The following is a 16360-nucleotide window of genomic DNA, read 5'->3' as shown; positions in this document are numbered from 1 at the left end:
CTTTCATGAGTAATAAAACTCAGTTTAAAAGAAAAGGGAGAGATGTAAAGAAACCAGAACAGAAGCAGACACGTGGGCATGTCTACTCATACACTCACACAAACATACACAACTCTACTTAATGGAAAGAAAAAAGCAACGGTACAGCTCATTTTTCCAGTATAGATGCCAGATTGTTTTTATTTATTTTAGGAATAAACTTACTGTGTGGCAGAAGGACTTTGTTTTAATTAGGACTTCCTGTTGTCCCAAATGCATATGTGTGGTGGGTGTGAAAGGAAATTAGTTAGTAATCTGTGGTGGGCCTCTTTTTCCTTTTTGATCTTGGTACCAATCAGCCGGGCATTAGTGGAAGTTGAAAGACAGTCACAAAATTAACTGCGCACTTTTAGGTATGGATTCATCAGATCACAGCAAAAGAGAAAAAAAATTGTTTTTGTTTTATTTTCTTACAGAAATGACGTCACTCCGTTTGATAATATTAGTATTTTCATTGTAATGATCACATCCTAAGTTACTTGAAAAAGAAATATGAGCTCTTTGGAAGAGCTGCTGGATTTGGATTCTCCCCAAAAGCTTAGTGCTAAATGTTCTAACATTTGGATTAATAATGTTTTGACGTTTTGGAAGATATGCTCACAAACACACCAGATATCCACATAGAGCCAAGAAGTGGTTTCATGCTACTTGAGCACACACCTGCATCAAACCCGTCTTCTCCTGGGTCACAATTTTCTGTTATTAGTTTGGAGAAATGGGGTAGGCAAGAGCAATTTTCCAAGATTCCCAAGAACTGGTTTCACCTGCATGTGTCTTAGGCCCAAGTCAATCAGAATTAAGGCTGACTTGGTATTTGTCATTTCCCATTGTCAATCTTATGAGAGTGGGAGAATTTTCCTCTTCATGGTCTTTTTTAAAGCTAGAATGGTTTTGAGGTCAGCAGATGAAACAAATGAGGGAACCACATTAAGGAAATTGAAACAATAGTAGAGCTGTATCTTTGGGCATAATTTGGGAATTTCAGAGAAAGAACATCAGTTACCCTGAATGTCAAGGTAGCAAGGATTGATGGAGACATGCCTGTCTTCTCATTCCTCCTAACAATTGCTCAACACACCTGTCATTCTCTTAAAGGAAATGACAGAGTAGTTGTCTTATGAACACTATACTGAACCTCTTCTGCTAAATTATGGGTAATGGTTTTGAGATGTTGACTTTTAACCCTAGGGATTATATTGTCACTGTAGACTTTACCGTTGAGACTTACACCATGCATTCCAGAATTTAAAGTCATAGCACTCCCTCAAATCACAAATGGAAAAAGCCTGTTGGCAAAAGTCCCATATACCATCCCTAGACATAAAATGCTTACTCTTTGTGGTCTATTTGAAAATATGAGTTTCCACCTTTTAACGTAAATGTGGAGGATTGCTTTAGGAAAACAATTTCATAGATGCCTCTTCCAAAGTTTCTCCCTATGTCATTTATTAATTTTAATCTATCCTCACTGGTGGCCTTTGGGACATTCAAAAGGATCCTTTCTATGTGCTAAAACCTGTAGATTATTAAGAGATTTCTCTAAACCCAGTGCTTCCTTCATCTACTTTTTACTCAACTTTATTCTGGTCAGTGAAGATAACAATCACTATAAATTAGATACTTCTAACTTGGAGTTACTGATAATATCCATATTTTTGCCAGTTATTCCCTCTTTCAGGGCTTGGATGGCTGACAGGTATATAAAAGTCAAAGGTTTGACTTACTGTGTGTGCAGCAGCTGACAAGGGTGTCCGCTGCACTGGCGTCCTTCGGTGACTGCGATTATCCCACAGGACGATCTGGCCCGAGTAAGTCCCACCAACCACCAAGTTGGGATGGAAACGAGCGAAGCAGACTGACATCACAGAGGACTGTGAAGGAAAAGGGGAGAAAAGTGCACTGTGAAATGGTTGGAGAAGGCTTGATTCTTCCTGAAGAGAAAGAGAAACGTAAACTCAACACATCCTGGAAAACATAAAGCGATTGTTAAGTGCACAGCTAGTAGGAAATTTTGGACACAGACACAGGACTTTCCCTTGAGAGGTTGGCCAACGGTTACCCCTTGAAACTTGAAATTTTATGTCCTGGCCATGTCATCAAATAGGCATAAAACCTATCTTATGTACATCATTGTTTTGTGGTCTGTAAAGCTTGGTTTACGGACATTTCCCATATACCGATAAAATTGTATCAGAGCTAATATTAATTCTCTACTGAAGTCTTTACAAAGCAATTCTGTACTTTGAAGGCATGGCCACATCAAGTTATACTATGTACAGTGTTGGCAAGGCTTTGAGGACTACAGATGGGGTGCTTTTTTGTTTTCTGTTTTTGGCTTCATGTAGACTTCTAGGAAGTGTACCGACCTCAGACTAATCCAACCGGTTCCTCCTCCAATTCCCTCGCCTCTCGTGGGCATTCTCCTGACCTTTAGCTTGCCCACTTCAGACGATTCTCAATGTTATTCTTTGCCTATTTTAACTAACAGTCAGAAATGGATTCCAGTCCAACTCTGTAATGGCCTGTCATAGCATCACGAATGTGGTTTCTGAAATTCCACAAAAGACTACTGGGCCCTACATTTTATAGGAAATTACTTAGCTGACACAGAACCACGATATACTTAAAATCAGACAAGTCGGCTGTTCCACATCTGCTAAGAAGTCCATTTTGATTCTTGCAGTGCTTTCCATGTCTGCATTTATATGCGGAAGTAATTGTTTTTAATAAATATATTTCATCCTTCAATTAAATTCAATGAATGATCTTATGTGTAAGAAAGGCATTGTACCAGGCACCGTGAGAATACAAATGTAGTCATGGCCCTCAACAAACTTGTGCCCTGGCAAAGGAAACTTTTAGCATGCACACAGATGAAGAGAGTGGCTGCTAGTCCATGCAGTGACTTTGCATGAAATAGAAAAAGCGGCCTCTCTGCACAGACACACTCATGTGGGCAGGTGCATGCCTTGGCAAGTGGAGAGTAAGATGGATTTTCCTCCCTACTTGTCCCCTGGGTTTGACATCCTTGTGCAGGGCACAACTTGCACACACAAGTAGCAGCCTTGAATGTGATACATACCATGACTAAATACTAAGAGCATGTGTATGGGCGTGTGTGTGTGTCTATGTCTTTGTGTGCGTGACGGAGGTGGTGGGGAAGATTTGTTTTAACTAGGAGAGGGGAGAAAAGAGAGAGAAGAAAGGGTGGTTAGAAAGATCTCATGAAAGGCAATGTATCACCCCTTGCAGTATATGTGGAACATTCAGCAAGTGGAGAGGAAAAAACACAGGCATTCCTGAGAGACAGGATAATGAGAAGAAAGGACTAGAGACAGCAAAACAGAGGCTGGTGAGCAGCCCACAGCCCGGTTTGGCTGGGAAGGAGCTTGCACAGAAGAGGCAGGTAGTAGAAAACATGGCTGACAAAGTCGCCTGGGCCAGACAAGAGGGGGCTGTGAATGTCAGGCACTGTTTGGATTTTTTTCTGTGGGCAACAGCAAGAAATCACAGCTTTCTGAGCAAAAAAGTGAAAGGATCAAAGTGAAAAGTGTAACTGATAAGTCAGCAAAGAAGTGATTGAAAAAAAAATTATGACCTCTTTCTGACTGGGAAGCCAAACATCCACTTCTAAAAAAATCAGGTCTACTGTCAGCTACGGCTTCCTCGTCAGAAACCATCTCAGATACTCTGAGGTAGAATAAAGAATGTGGACTATTTTTCAATGCCATGTTTTCCTAGTTTGAAGGATTTTCAGTTTCAATTCCTTGAACATGATTCGATGGAGAACGTGCTTGTGCCCCAATCTGGTTTTCATAAAGTTCAAGAATAACTCTCAATAATGATACCGAATTAAAGAAAAAGAAAATAGTGCTGGTCAGCTTCTTGTTTTACACATCCCACAGAAATGATTCTTAGTTTTCAATTGATGAAATTCTTATGTGGCTTGAGCTATGTTGGAAACATTGTTTAAAGCTTCAGAAAGACTTAAAGTTATCCAGGTGGTATCCACAATTGAATTTACTAAAGCTCCAATCAATATGGATAAAGGAATGTCATTAAATTAGAAAGGAATGTCATTAAATTAGAAAAATCGAGAATTCAACCACTTGATTGCTTCCGTGTTTCAGTTAAATCCCAGCAAACACCGCTCCAAACCTTGCTCAGTTTGTTGAGACTAAACTAGAGAAAAATAAACAGTGGAGGCATTTCTACGAAACTGAAACACATAGTTGGCAATCAACTAGACTCCAACCCACAGGGTGAGAACTCTATCTAATTCCTACTTTTTCATTCATTCGTTCACTCTTCATTCATTCATTCATCAAACACATAGTATCCACTAACTAATCATTTCAAAAAATTTTAAATGTCCTAAAAGCCCCCCATCTCGAATTCAGAATTCTATTTACACTTAATAAAAAGTCAACGCTAAAAGAGAGTAACACTGTTTTGGAGCACCAGCATTCTGCCACCAGTGTCTACTTTGCTTTACTGTGAATCAATCTTGACAATATCTCCTTGAGAAAAAAGAGTAGACATACTTGTTTTTATTTTATATTTAGAAGATTAAAAATAGAGCAGTAGTCATGTGATTTGTCAATTTCATTTTTTTTAAGCTCAATTAATTATAATACATATTGTATTATAGAATATATATAAAGGCTCAAAACAGATCTCCAGGGTATGCCACATTTGACATATTAGCATTCATATGGAAACACTAAGGCAGTATGATCTCAATTATCTAGATGTAAAGTTGAGAATTTAGTCATTTCTTGAGATGTTTTTAAATACCCTGATGTTGGATGAAACGGTGGCAAACATTTGGATGACTGACTGAATTTTTAATTTTTCATCCACATGTTTTGGTTCCTTTAGACGTATGAGAACAGTCCTCTAACTACAGCTCTGACAGAGAAAGCTCCTCTTCTAATTTGGAGAGTCTGCATCAATCGCCTAGGAGGAAAGTGTCTTGGAAGACCCCCTGCAACCTCTTGTTGTTCATACAGCTACTGATCTGGCTGTTGTTGCCAATTGTCATGGAATTTATTGACTGTCAGCATAAAGAGCAAAGGATGAGATCATCTTGTCAGTTACATCTATTTGGTAAAGAGTAAAAAAGCATTCCAGAAAAATCGATTCACACTGCTAAAATATGTGGTTTTTTTGTTTTCATTTTGAACAGTAAATTTTCTGAACACACATTCTATGAAAAACATTATTAATAATATTAATGTTATTTTTAAAAATTTCATCAATTTCATAGACATTTAAAATTTTGTATTAATTCAGTTATTCAGTATCATAATAAAACTTTATCAAATTATATGATTAATACAATTTAAACAAACAAAATTAATTGGAAACAAGAAGCTTCCCTACCTTGTAATTCTTGGCTCTATAAGAATACATATCTGTATAGATATTTTGGCAGTTTTAACTTTTTACCTATTTTATTCTTTAAAATAGAGCATTGGAACTATTTTGAGAAATAATGTATGGCCTTTAAACATTCAAATCAAGTAGTTTACACGAGTGGAAAAATAATGATAAAGGAGACGAGAATTTTCGGACAATGTTAATTGTCTAATCAGAACGAGCTTTCTGGGCACTACAGTTGAACTCTGTTTTTCCAAGGCTAGTGATTTCATTGATGCGGCCACGTTGGCCAAATTAGGGGCCTAGAAATAGGATAGGCTCATATGTTAAAAGCTTGACGTAAAATGGGTGAACCTGACTGACTATCTTCCAACACAAGTAACACAGAGACGGTATTATGTGAGGAACCACTGCTTCCAACAGGACTAGAATCACATTTTGATTGTTTGTGTACTTATGTTACCCCAAATCAGGACAAGCAAGGTTTTGAGACTATATTTGCGGATCAGCCCACCTCTATTGACAATCTCTGGTGTCCTCTGCAGTCGCAGTAGCCCAGAGGCTCCTGAGGAAACTTGGTCTATTTTTCAATCTTGAGTAGACAGCTTGGTTACCGGCCATCCCTGCAAAGGTAGCCCTCCTCCTTATCCATATTGCCACATGTCCACCTGCACACGAGCTGACCTTCTAAACAGGGTTCCACGCCCTCATCATCCATTTCCAGACAAGGCAGTTTATTTTACCCCATCCAGCGAGGGAATTCCACAGAGATGAGAGGGGTGGAGACTTCGCTTTCAATGTCTCCCAACGCTCGCTGCACACCACAGCATTCAATTCCAGTTGGCTCCAACCCCTCTTTAAGTGGCTGTGGGGGCTGTTTTCTATTTTATAGAGCTAATCCAGGCCAGCTTAGGGATGGTACTTCCCCTTAACCACAGACACAGATGCCCAGGGCAAACAGCCTTTGGTCATTGCTGGCTGGGCAGCTTGCCCCCGTGTTCACATCTGATCTGGCTGCCCATGTCCTTCTGTGTGTGGCACTCTGCTTGCTCCCCAGCCACCATGCCTGGGTGGGAGGGATAGGGGTCCTGCGTTCAAAAGCATCTCCTATTTCAAGTACCATCTCTGTTGGGGAATGGTTGGTCCCCAGAGAGGGAATGGCCATATTGTTGCCATATGCTGTTTAATGGTGGCTGAGATTTTATTTGCCTAAAAGCAAATGCTTAACTGCCAGAGGGCTGTGAGGAAGAGATCAGACGCTCCTGGCTACTAGTAAGCTAGGATGTATCTCTGCAAGTACCTAAGAAACCCGCAAAGATATTTATTTTTGTTAAGGGAAACATATGTAATTGGAGAACACTGCTGGCAAAAACCCCTCTTATGGGCCATCTTGTAGCACCAGGCATCTGACAATGTGGAAGGTGTGAAGGTGGTAAAGCCAAGATGTGAGTTATGAGTCGGGCACTTAACTTTAATTAAGATGAAGGAAAGAGTCTTTTTTCCTTCAGACCTCTCTATTCCTTTGCCTAAGTCTCCATCCCAGAGTGCACACTAAACTCTCACAGAGTGACCATCTACTGAGAGGTATCACCCCATTAGCAATGGGGTGCCCAGGACCAAAGACTGAATTAGCTTGCTTGCTACTTCTTGACTCAGTTTGTATTAAAAAATGAAAAGCAGCTGATTCTAACATTTGATTTCCCAGCGATTAGAAACCAATCTTTTTTGTGTGTGTGTGAGGAAGATCAGCCCTGAGCTAACATCCATGCTAATCCTCCTCTTTTTGCTGAGGAAGACTGGCCCTGAGCTAACATCTATTGCCAATCCTCCTCCTTTTTTTTTCCCCCCCCCAAAGCCCCAGTAGATAGCTGTATGTCATAGTTGCACATCCTTCTAGTTGCTGTATGTGGGATGTGGCCTCAGCATGGCCGGAGAAACGGTGCGTCTGTGCGTGCCCGGGATCCGAACCCAGGCCGCCAGTAGCGGAGCCCAAGCACTTAACTGCTAAGCCACGGAGCCGGCCCAAGAAACCAATCATTTTGATGAGCTTTCTTAGAATCCTTTGGAGTTTTCACGCCTTGCAGTATTGAGACCCTGTCATGTGCCTAGACCCGGGCTGTGTGCTGAGAATACAAAGGTTAGTATGCAAACCACAATGAAATGCCACTTCACACCCACCAGGATGGCTGTAATTTAAAAATGTTTACATGTCAGTTATACCTCAAGAAAGCTGGAGCACAAAACCAAAAAAATTGAAAATAACAAGTGTTGGTGAGGCTATGGAGAAATCGGAAGACTCATACAATGCTGGTAAGAATGTAAAATGAGGCAGCCACTCTGGAAAACAGTCTGGCAGTTCCTGAAAAAAATTAAACATAGAGTTAACATGTGACCCAGCGATTCCACTCCTAGGTATATACCCAAGATAACTGAAAACATATGACTATACAAAACTTGTACATGAATGTTCATAAAAGCATTATTCATAATAGCCAAAAAGTAGAAACAATACAAAGAAAACATCACAATCAACTGAGGAATAGATAAGCAAAATGTGATAAATCCATACAATTGAATATTATTCGTCAATAAAAAAGAATGCATTACTGATACCCGCTATAACATGGATGAATCTTGAAAACATTATACTAAGTGAAACAAGTCACAAAAGGCCACATATTGTATAATTCCATTTATATGAAACGTCCAGAATAAGCAAATCCATAGAGGCAGAAAGTAGATTAGCGATTGTTGAGGGATGGGGGTCAGCGGACGAATGGGAAATGACCACTAATGGGTATGGGGTTTATTTTGGGGGTGACAAAAATGTTCTGGAATTAGATAGTGGTGATGGTTGCACAACTTTGTGAGTATACTAAAAAATACTCAACTGTACACTTTAAAAGGGTGAATTTTATGCTATGTGAATTATATCTCAATTTTTTAAAACAGTATGCAGACATAGTTCTAACATCATGGAGCTTACCAACATTATTTATTATCTTCAGGACAACTGTCTAGACTATTTTGATTGCTCTTTCCTCAAACAATTATTCGATCCTCTTTACTTCACCCAGAACATCTCCTTCAGTTTCTATTCCCAAGAGGCACTGAGGTGGAAAGGGGGGGTTGACACACATGGAGTCCCTAGAGCTGACTTCTGGCTCTGACACCTACTAGCTGTGTGAATTCTCTAAGCCTTAAATTTTTTTGCATATTTTCAAATTATTTATTTTGAAATTTGTAGTGAAATACACATAACATAAAATTTACTATCTTAACCCTTTTTAAGTGTATAGTTTAGTCGCATTAAGTACATTCACATTATTGTGCAACCATCACCATCATCCATCTCTAGAACATTTTCACCTTCTTCAACTGAAATTCCATATCCATTAAACACTAATTCTCCCTTCCCACGCTCTTGTCAGCCCTTGGCACCACCATGCTACTTCTGTCTCTATGAATTTGACTACTCTAGGAATCTCATATAAATGGAATCATATAGTATTTGTCCTTTTGTGACTGGTTTATTTCACTTAGCATAATGTCCTAAAGGTGCTACAATATCCATGTAGTACAACAAATGTTACTACATCCATGTTGTAGCATGTATCAGAATTTCCTTCCTTTTTAAGGCTGAATAATATTCCATTGTATGTATATACTAAATTTTATTTATCCATTCATCTGTCAGTGGACACGTGGGTTGCTTCTACCTTTTGGCTATTGTGAATTATGTTACTATGAATATAGGTGTACAAATATCTCTTCAAGACCCTGCTTTCAATTCTTTTGGGTATATACCCATAAGTGGAACTGCTGGGTTATATTCTATTTTTAATTTTTTGAGGAACTATCATACTGTTTTTCTAGTGGCTGCACCATTTTACATTCCTACCAGCAATGCACAAAGGTTCCAATTTCTCTACATCTTTGTTGACACTTTTCATTTTCTGTATTTTCTACTTTTTTTAAATTTGTTTTTTTATGGTAGCCATCCTAATTGTAGTAAGGCATCTAAGTCTGAATTTTCATTTCATAACAGGGGCATGATAGTTCTTGCCCTGCCTACAAAGGGCATTTTCTTTGCCTCTCTTCCCTGGGGCTGTTGGAAGATTTGAATTAAGTAATGCAGTTTAAAGACTGACAAACAATGTGCCCCCATAGAGAGTCAAAAATGACTGCTTCATGATTTGAAGAAACATTTCCAGAGAAAACGAAGATCCAGAGGATTCCTCATTTTGCTCAACAAATCTTTCCTAAACAATTCCGATAGTAATGCTTGGTCCTGCCTTGATCTAGGTTGAGAAACTATCTCCTACAAGTGTTACTGCACCTTCTGTTACATGGTTTAACTCTTCGGAGTCCTTATTTTGACAACCCTCCCCTCTGTCTGGGACATTGATTCTCTCTGGTTTCACAGACCCTCACGCCTGGTTACAGCTCCTGTTGTCGATGGCCATTCCAAGTCTTGACTTTCACTGACTTGGGATAGTGCGGAAGAGGAGGAAGAGGACACAGTGCCATGTTAGCACCAGAGATAACTCTGCAGTGAAAGCCAAGGTTAGGTTCATGCCACATTCTTATTCATACGCCTTCTCATACTGCAAGCACTGCCAATTTAAGCTCTCAGTTATAGTTGGTAGTCCCTTCAGTGGAAGTACTTTTGAATACAACAAAATTTTAGAGCAATGGGATAGTTTGCACACGACTCCCAGGAAATTTTCTGAAATGGGATTTTTTTCTTTAACCATATTTCATACCTTGAATCAGAGCTGGAAACTACTCACATGTGATATGACTTTACATCTGATTATTACTTATTCATCATTTACAGGTGGGTGGACCCCTCAGGCTATCTTCTAAATCAGTGTTACTCCAAATTTGCCTGTACCTTAGCATCAACGGACGAGCTTTAAAAAATTCCCCGATGCTAAAGCCACATGCCATACCAATTAAATCAGAATTTCTGGGGGTAGGACCCAGCCATCAGTATTTTTAAAAATTCCACAGGAAATTCCCATGTGCAGTCAAGTGAAAATTACTGTTTTAAATCAATGGTTCTCAAACTTATATGAACATAAGAAGAACTTAGAGAGTTTATTAAAAACACAGATTCCTGGGTCCCAGCCTGGATCTACTGAGTCAGAATTTCAAAGAGGCCTGTTGGTCTGTATATTTAATAAGCATCCAGGTGCTTTGTATCATTAGGAAATTTGGAGAATCCAGTTCAAAAACAATGAATTAGCAGAGTATGGCCCAATGTCATTGTGGGATGAATTTCCTTTTGCATCAATGTAGGCCATGTCTGGGATGTTTCCATCATTGGGTCATGTGCCATTTTCACAGTTTGCTCAACTGAGACACATATGATACAATAAATATTCCTCTGTTAGAATCCCATTGCTTAATTTTCTTCAATTTTATTTGCCAATTTTTACATCTCTCCTTGCTTCCCCTCCCCTCCTAAATGATTAGGCTCTTAGAAAATGATCAGTGAAAAGGAGGGTGAAAGTTTAGGTCCCAACTTCCCTTCAGCATCACTCTTCCTGTTGGCACTGAACACTGGAGAGTTTTCTTGTTTAATTAGGAGGGCTAATGAACATTATCACTGTCACACAAGCTTACATGGTTATTCGCTTGTGGGGGCATTCTAAAATTTTTGAGCACCTACTAAGTGCCAAACATGTCATATACATCACTATATCAGTCCTATTAGTGGGGAATTTTGCCTCTCTTTTTTCAGATTAGGAAACCCAGGCTCAGGCAAGTAAATCCACTGGCTTAAGATCAAGTGAATAGTAAGTGGCAAAGCCCAGATTTGAACTATGGCCTAGCTGACTTAGAAGCCAACATACCAAGAAACCTTGCATCAATTGAACCCAGGTGCATTTTCTCTTTGAGATACACAATCCCCACTCCTGAGCGTCACACTTCTGACTTCACACCGTGGGACTGGTAATCACAGACCGAACCTCATGAATCCCCACGTGGCAGAGAGGGCTTTTGGGCTCCCTGCCTGCTACAGTGGCCTTGACATTGAGTCTCCGGGCTCTCTCCATTTGGACTTCTGTTGCTGGTGTAGAGATCAATCACCTGACTCAGTTCCTGGCCTGTGGTTGTGACAGGTGACAACAGAGCTAATTAATACCAATTGTGGTGATATTTACCATGAGGTGGGTATTTCCTGCTGAGAACTGATTGAGACCAATTAATTATTTCATGGGAGTCTACTGAATAGCTAGCAGCTGGAAACCAATTGGGTCACTGCTTTGGGAGAAAATGCTTTGTTTTCATCTTGTCACTATGCAAGCAAACCGAAAATGTCATTTCAATACAACAAGTTCTTCTCAAATGAGTGTTTTTCCCCCAAAATAATTATGTGAATTGTTATTAATTACTGTGAAAAGAGAAGAGTGCCCCTAGCGCTTTAACAAACAAGACATTGCCTACTTAGAGACATAGACACAGGACCCGGGAAACATTCTTCTGAACTTAAAAAATATGAAATAATGAGCATACAGTTTTTAAAAACAAGAGCTTCATTAGGAGATGGAATCTTGGGCAAAATGGTCACATTTTGGAAATTGAAGAAAAGAATGGCCTCTTTTCTTCAATTCTTGTTTAGGAAAAAGTTCAAAAACAACCATGAGTGAAAATCTAAGGTGCATTCATTCTCACCTGTACCTGGAGAGTCTCTACAGAGCTTAAATGCAAGACACATACCAAAAATTCAAGGTGAAAATGAGCCCTTTACACACAAAATTTTTTTTGAATGTTCCAGCTAAAAACTACCCAACTACAAGGTGGAGAAACTTGATAACAAGTTCTTTAAAATGCAAAGCCATTCTTAGAAAGTAACTGATAAGACCATCAACCACCAATGCACTGGAAACCTTCTTTGTGTCAGGTGTCAGACCAGATATGACCCACCTGGGTACTCTACTGCAGAGCAACTAGGAAGTTTCTACTTCCTTAATTGTAAAAGGAAAGTTTGTTTCCCTCACGAACCTTGTAAAAGGAAAAGTGGCTCTCATTCCTATTTCAATCCTCATAGCTAGTGAGAGTTCTGTAGAGAAATCAGCACAAAAATTATTTTTTAATAAACTTTAAATAATAGTTTTAGATGTACAGAAAAGTTGTGAAGATAGTACAGTTTCCATATACCTCACACCCTGTTTTCCCTATTGTTAACATCTTCCCTATTGTTATATTAGTATAGTACATTTATCACTACTAATGAACCATTATTGATACATGATTACCCAAGTCCATACTTTATTTGGATGTTCTTAGTTTTTACCCAATGTCCTTTTCCTGTTCCAGGATCCCATCCAGGACACCACATTACATTTAATCATCATGTCTCCTTAGGCTTCCCTAGGCTGTGACAGTTTCTCAGATTTCCCTTGTTTTTGATAATCTTAACTGTTTTGAGGAGTATTGGTCAGGTATTTTGTAGAATGTCCCTCAATTTGGGTTTGATTTTTTTTTCTTATAATTAGACCTAGACAATGGTATTTTTAGGTCTTACAAAACATTTGGACCAAAAAAAAAAAAAAAATCCAAGAGTTTGAGGTCAGTTGGTAAAAGGGTATTATAACACAATAGAGTGTTTATATATATTATATAATATAAATATATATACACACACAACGTTTAATTTTTATAAATTTGCTTATTCCAAAACTTTACTATGGCTAAAGGAAGGTGAGGATACGCCATCATATCTGACAATAATGCTTACTGAAACATGCTCAGGTCAAAGAAACTTTTTCAGTATAGACTTCTAATCATTTACTGTTTCCTTATTAGAAAATACAGAAGCGAGGTTGCTATGCTATGACTAGGCTGGAATAGGGACATGGTGCAGGCGGAACCAAACTTTTGCTTTATGAAAAAGACAAAAAGAATAGGAAGAGATAAATATATGGATTGTTTTATATGTTAAAAAGTACCAGCCTTCTTCAAATCAAATGTCTAAATCCTGCTTAATTAAAAAAAAGGAAGTCGATATTTGGCTATGGTATGCGTTGACATCCACCCCTTTCATTTATGTATGAACTAGAGAGAACAGATTACTTTATTCAAGAGAGAAGAAAGAGTTCCAATTTGACAGGAAAGAGTGTAGGCAGCATTAACTTCAGAGCTTGTTAAAACATGAAGGATTAATAGCAAAAGGGGAGGGAAGAATTGTGAATGTCTCCAGTTTAGTATCTTCAAAAATGCTTGGGGTTTCTGAGAACGGCTCACCCGACCACATGAAAGTGAGGCTAAGGGATTCAGCCACACGACTTCTCTAAATCCAGGGCTGGGACTGCTCCACTTTTACCATCAAACCATCTTACAAGAAGTGTAGCCACAAATTAAATTTACTTTTAATTGAAAAAGTACTAAGTCCTTGCAAATGGGGCAAACAGAGCCTTCAGAAATATAGGTCCTACCCCCCTCCTCCCACCCCCCTTGACAGAGTAAGCCATGTAAAAAAAGAGCTAGCTTCTTAGTCTACGAATTCTTCCTTGGCCATGTAAAAAAGGCAATAACGACTTTCAGCTATAGAAGCCAATAGAATTCAGTTATCAGATATTCCTTTTTGCAAACACATTAATAAATAGACTGATCAGATTCAAAACTGCTGTATTAGCAAGAATATCTAAAAATCATTGCATGATAGATCTGTGTCTTGCTTTGTGGGCAACTTCTTTCTAAATTTGTAGGATTCTGGTTTTGTGCTTGAGGAGGTTGAAAAAGAAGGAAGAAAATGCAGTCTCCATATGTCACTCAACAGCCCCCCGCTGATAAAATAAATCTACTTGGAGGATCCACCCAAAGAATCATGGAATATGCTGCATTAGATCATTACCAAGCCACTTAGGTCAGAAATTATAGGGGAACCATTACAAAAAAAAAAACCCTAAAGTGTTCCGTTATGCATAGGCTCTTCACGTGGTTTTTCTGAGTTACTGTGGTGGTTTTGCCATCTGTGACAGTGCATGGAATCAGTTGGATTATTCTAAATTTACCAAGAAAATAAAAGAATTCGGCAAGAATAGGTCCTTCCTCACACTAAAACCATATGGTAAATACAGATCTCGGGGAAGCAAATAGGAAGTGAGATCCTACAGCCAAGAAGCAATGTGGTACAAAGGCAGAAGCAGTCTTTGTCTTTTTTTATCTTCCTGGAATTACTTAGATATGCTTATGCCTAAGGCACGGAGATGAACCAGATGACCTCTTAAGACAGGGTCTAGCTTGGTGGGTCTATTGATAAACTGCTACTTTGAAGTACTGAAAAGGACTAGAAAAAACTGGGTTTAAGTGCTTGCTACAAGATAGATGCAGGAGACAAGGGTAAACTGATTTTTGTGTTTGTCACCCAATCCCAAGTCTCACCCATCCCCCAATTTCTACACCAGTGCTTTTTCCATTGAAGATTCTTTGATGTTTAACAAGAGACCCAAAGACTGAAGTGACTAGAGTGTGGAAAGGGAGAGAAATCTGTCCTGGGGGTTCATTTCTAAGCTGAGATAAATCCCCCCTTAACATAACATTTATGTATACTCAGAAGACCAATGGATAAATGGGTATCAAATTCCCCAGTGTTCAACCTGAGCTAGTTTTTAAGAGAAAGACAAATTAACAAACAAACCCAGAGATAAATAAAAATGTATGAATAAAAATTCCTTTGGGATCAAATGATTAAATTTACAGCACTTTAGGGATTTTTCTCTGTCCTTTTTGTCCCCCAGGGGAAAAACCTATCTCATAAGACAGAATGCACAAATTAAAGGCCATTTACATGGAGTTTGAAGTTCCTAGTTCTGGAAAAAGAATCTGGAGGCATATTAAAGGCCATCTGTCAATAGAATTCTGTCTGAACCATATCCTTCATTGAATGATATGGGTGATAGTGCTGGTCAGCTGGAAGAAATGTGATCATAAATTCCTAAACACAAATGTTAGAGTACACCTAATATGCATGTCAATCAATTATCATAATGGAGTGAAATATTTTGCTTTGTGAAGATCTAAATAAAAATACGCAACGACAACATTTTTCCTTCTTTTCCCTAAAAAAAAAAGGGATTTTATGTAAAGAATAGGAGCAGTTTTCATAGTAATCTGAGTTTTATTTATAGATTGTGATGATGAGTATTTTATCTTTGAAATTGGTAGCTACTGAGATTCACAAAGTGCCCAGTGTACTTCTCCAAGAGTTGAAAAAGGAAAGGTGTCCAGTGTTCCTGGGGAACCAGGAACAATACGAAACCAGATAATGAAGAGTTAAGAAAAACTTCTCAGCCTGCTAATGAACTGCATCCTGCCCTCATGAGACCACCCTCCTTTTAAGTAAGAGGTAATTTAATATGCATCTAACTCAGTTGTGTTTGGGCTTCATCCAATCGGAGAATATCAGTGTGATAAATTATAATGAATTGTCTGCAATACTTCACAAAGTGACTACAGCAGACCTGAAAAACAAGATCCCTAAGCTCGATCTTCCAGCTCCCTCTGAATACTTTTCTCCTTACTCCTGTCAGACCACTCCAAAACCTGAAAATGTTTCTTATAGCTCCTCCACACTGAAAGTTATGTGCTTTGAACTCCATTTGATTAGATCCACAGTCGTTGGCTGTCTCTATTAAATCAAGTCCCACACTTGAAAATGACACCAACAGTGAGACCAGCCAAATAATATAGCAAGAGAACTAACATGGCTCCTTTAGTTTCCAAAAGGTTTCTTTACACGTCAATTTCCTTTCGTAATCCACTCCGAGTGCTGGGAAGTAGGTTACTGAAATGAGCTCAATTCCTATTTCAGATTCTGAAAAAGTAGCTGTATCCAAGCACCCTAGTGTCTGTAGGCAAAATGGGCACAAACTGAAAAGCGGGTCAGGAGACTCAAGTTCTAGCTATAGCTAGAACAAAGTCACAC

General features: G+C 38.8%; 1 protein-coding gene across 1 annotated transcript in view; it reads right to left on the bottom strand.

Moving 5' to 3' along the window:
* Window positions 1-16360, bottom strand: part of DYNC1I1 (dynein cytoplasmic 1 intermediate chain 1) — a 262800-nt gene that overhangs the window by 66207 nt on the left and 180233 nt on the right. Inside the window, exon 9 of the mRNA XM_058525886.1 lies at window positions 1764-1910. Within this exon, the coding sequence (XP_058381869.1) occupies window positions 1764-1910 (147 nt within the window). The remainder of the gene's footprint in view (window positions 1-1763; window positions 1911-16360) is intronic.

The sequence above is a fragment of the Diceros bicornis genome, chromosome 3 (assembly GCF_020826845.1).
Source record: "Diceros bicornis minor isolate mBicDic1 chromosome 3, mDicBic1.mat.cur, whole genome shotgun sequence".
Lineage (NCBI taxonomy): Eukaryota > Metazoa > Chordata > Mammalia > Perissodactyla > Rhinocerotidae > Diceros > Diceros bicornis.
This window is presented reverse-complemented; position numbering and strand designations above follow the sequence as displayed.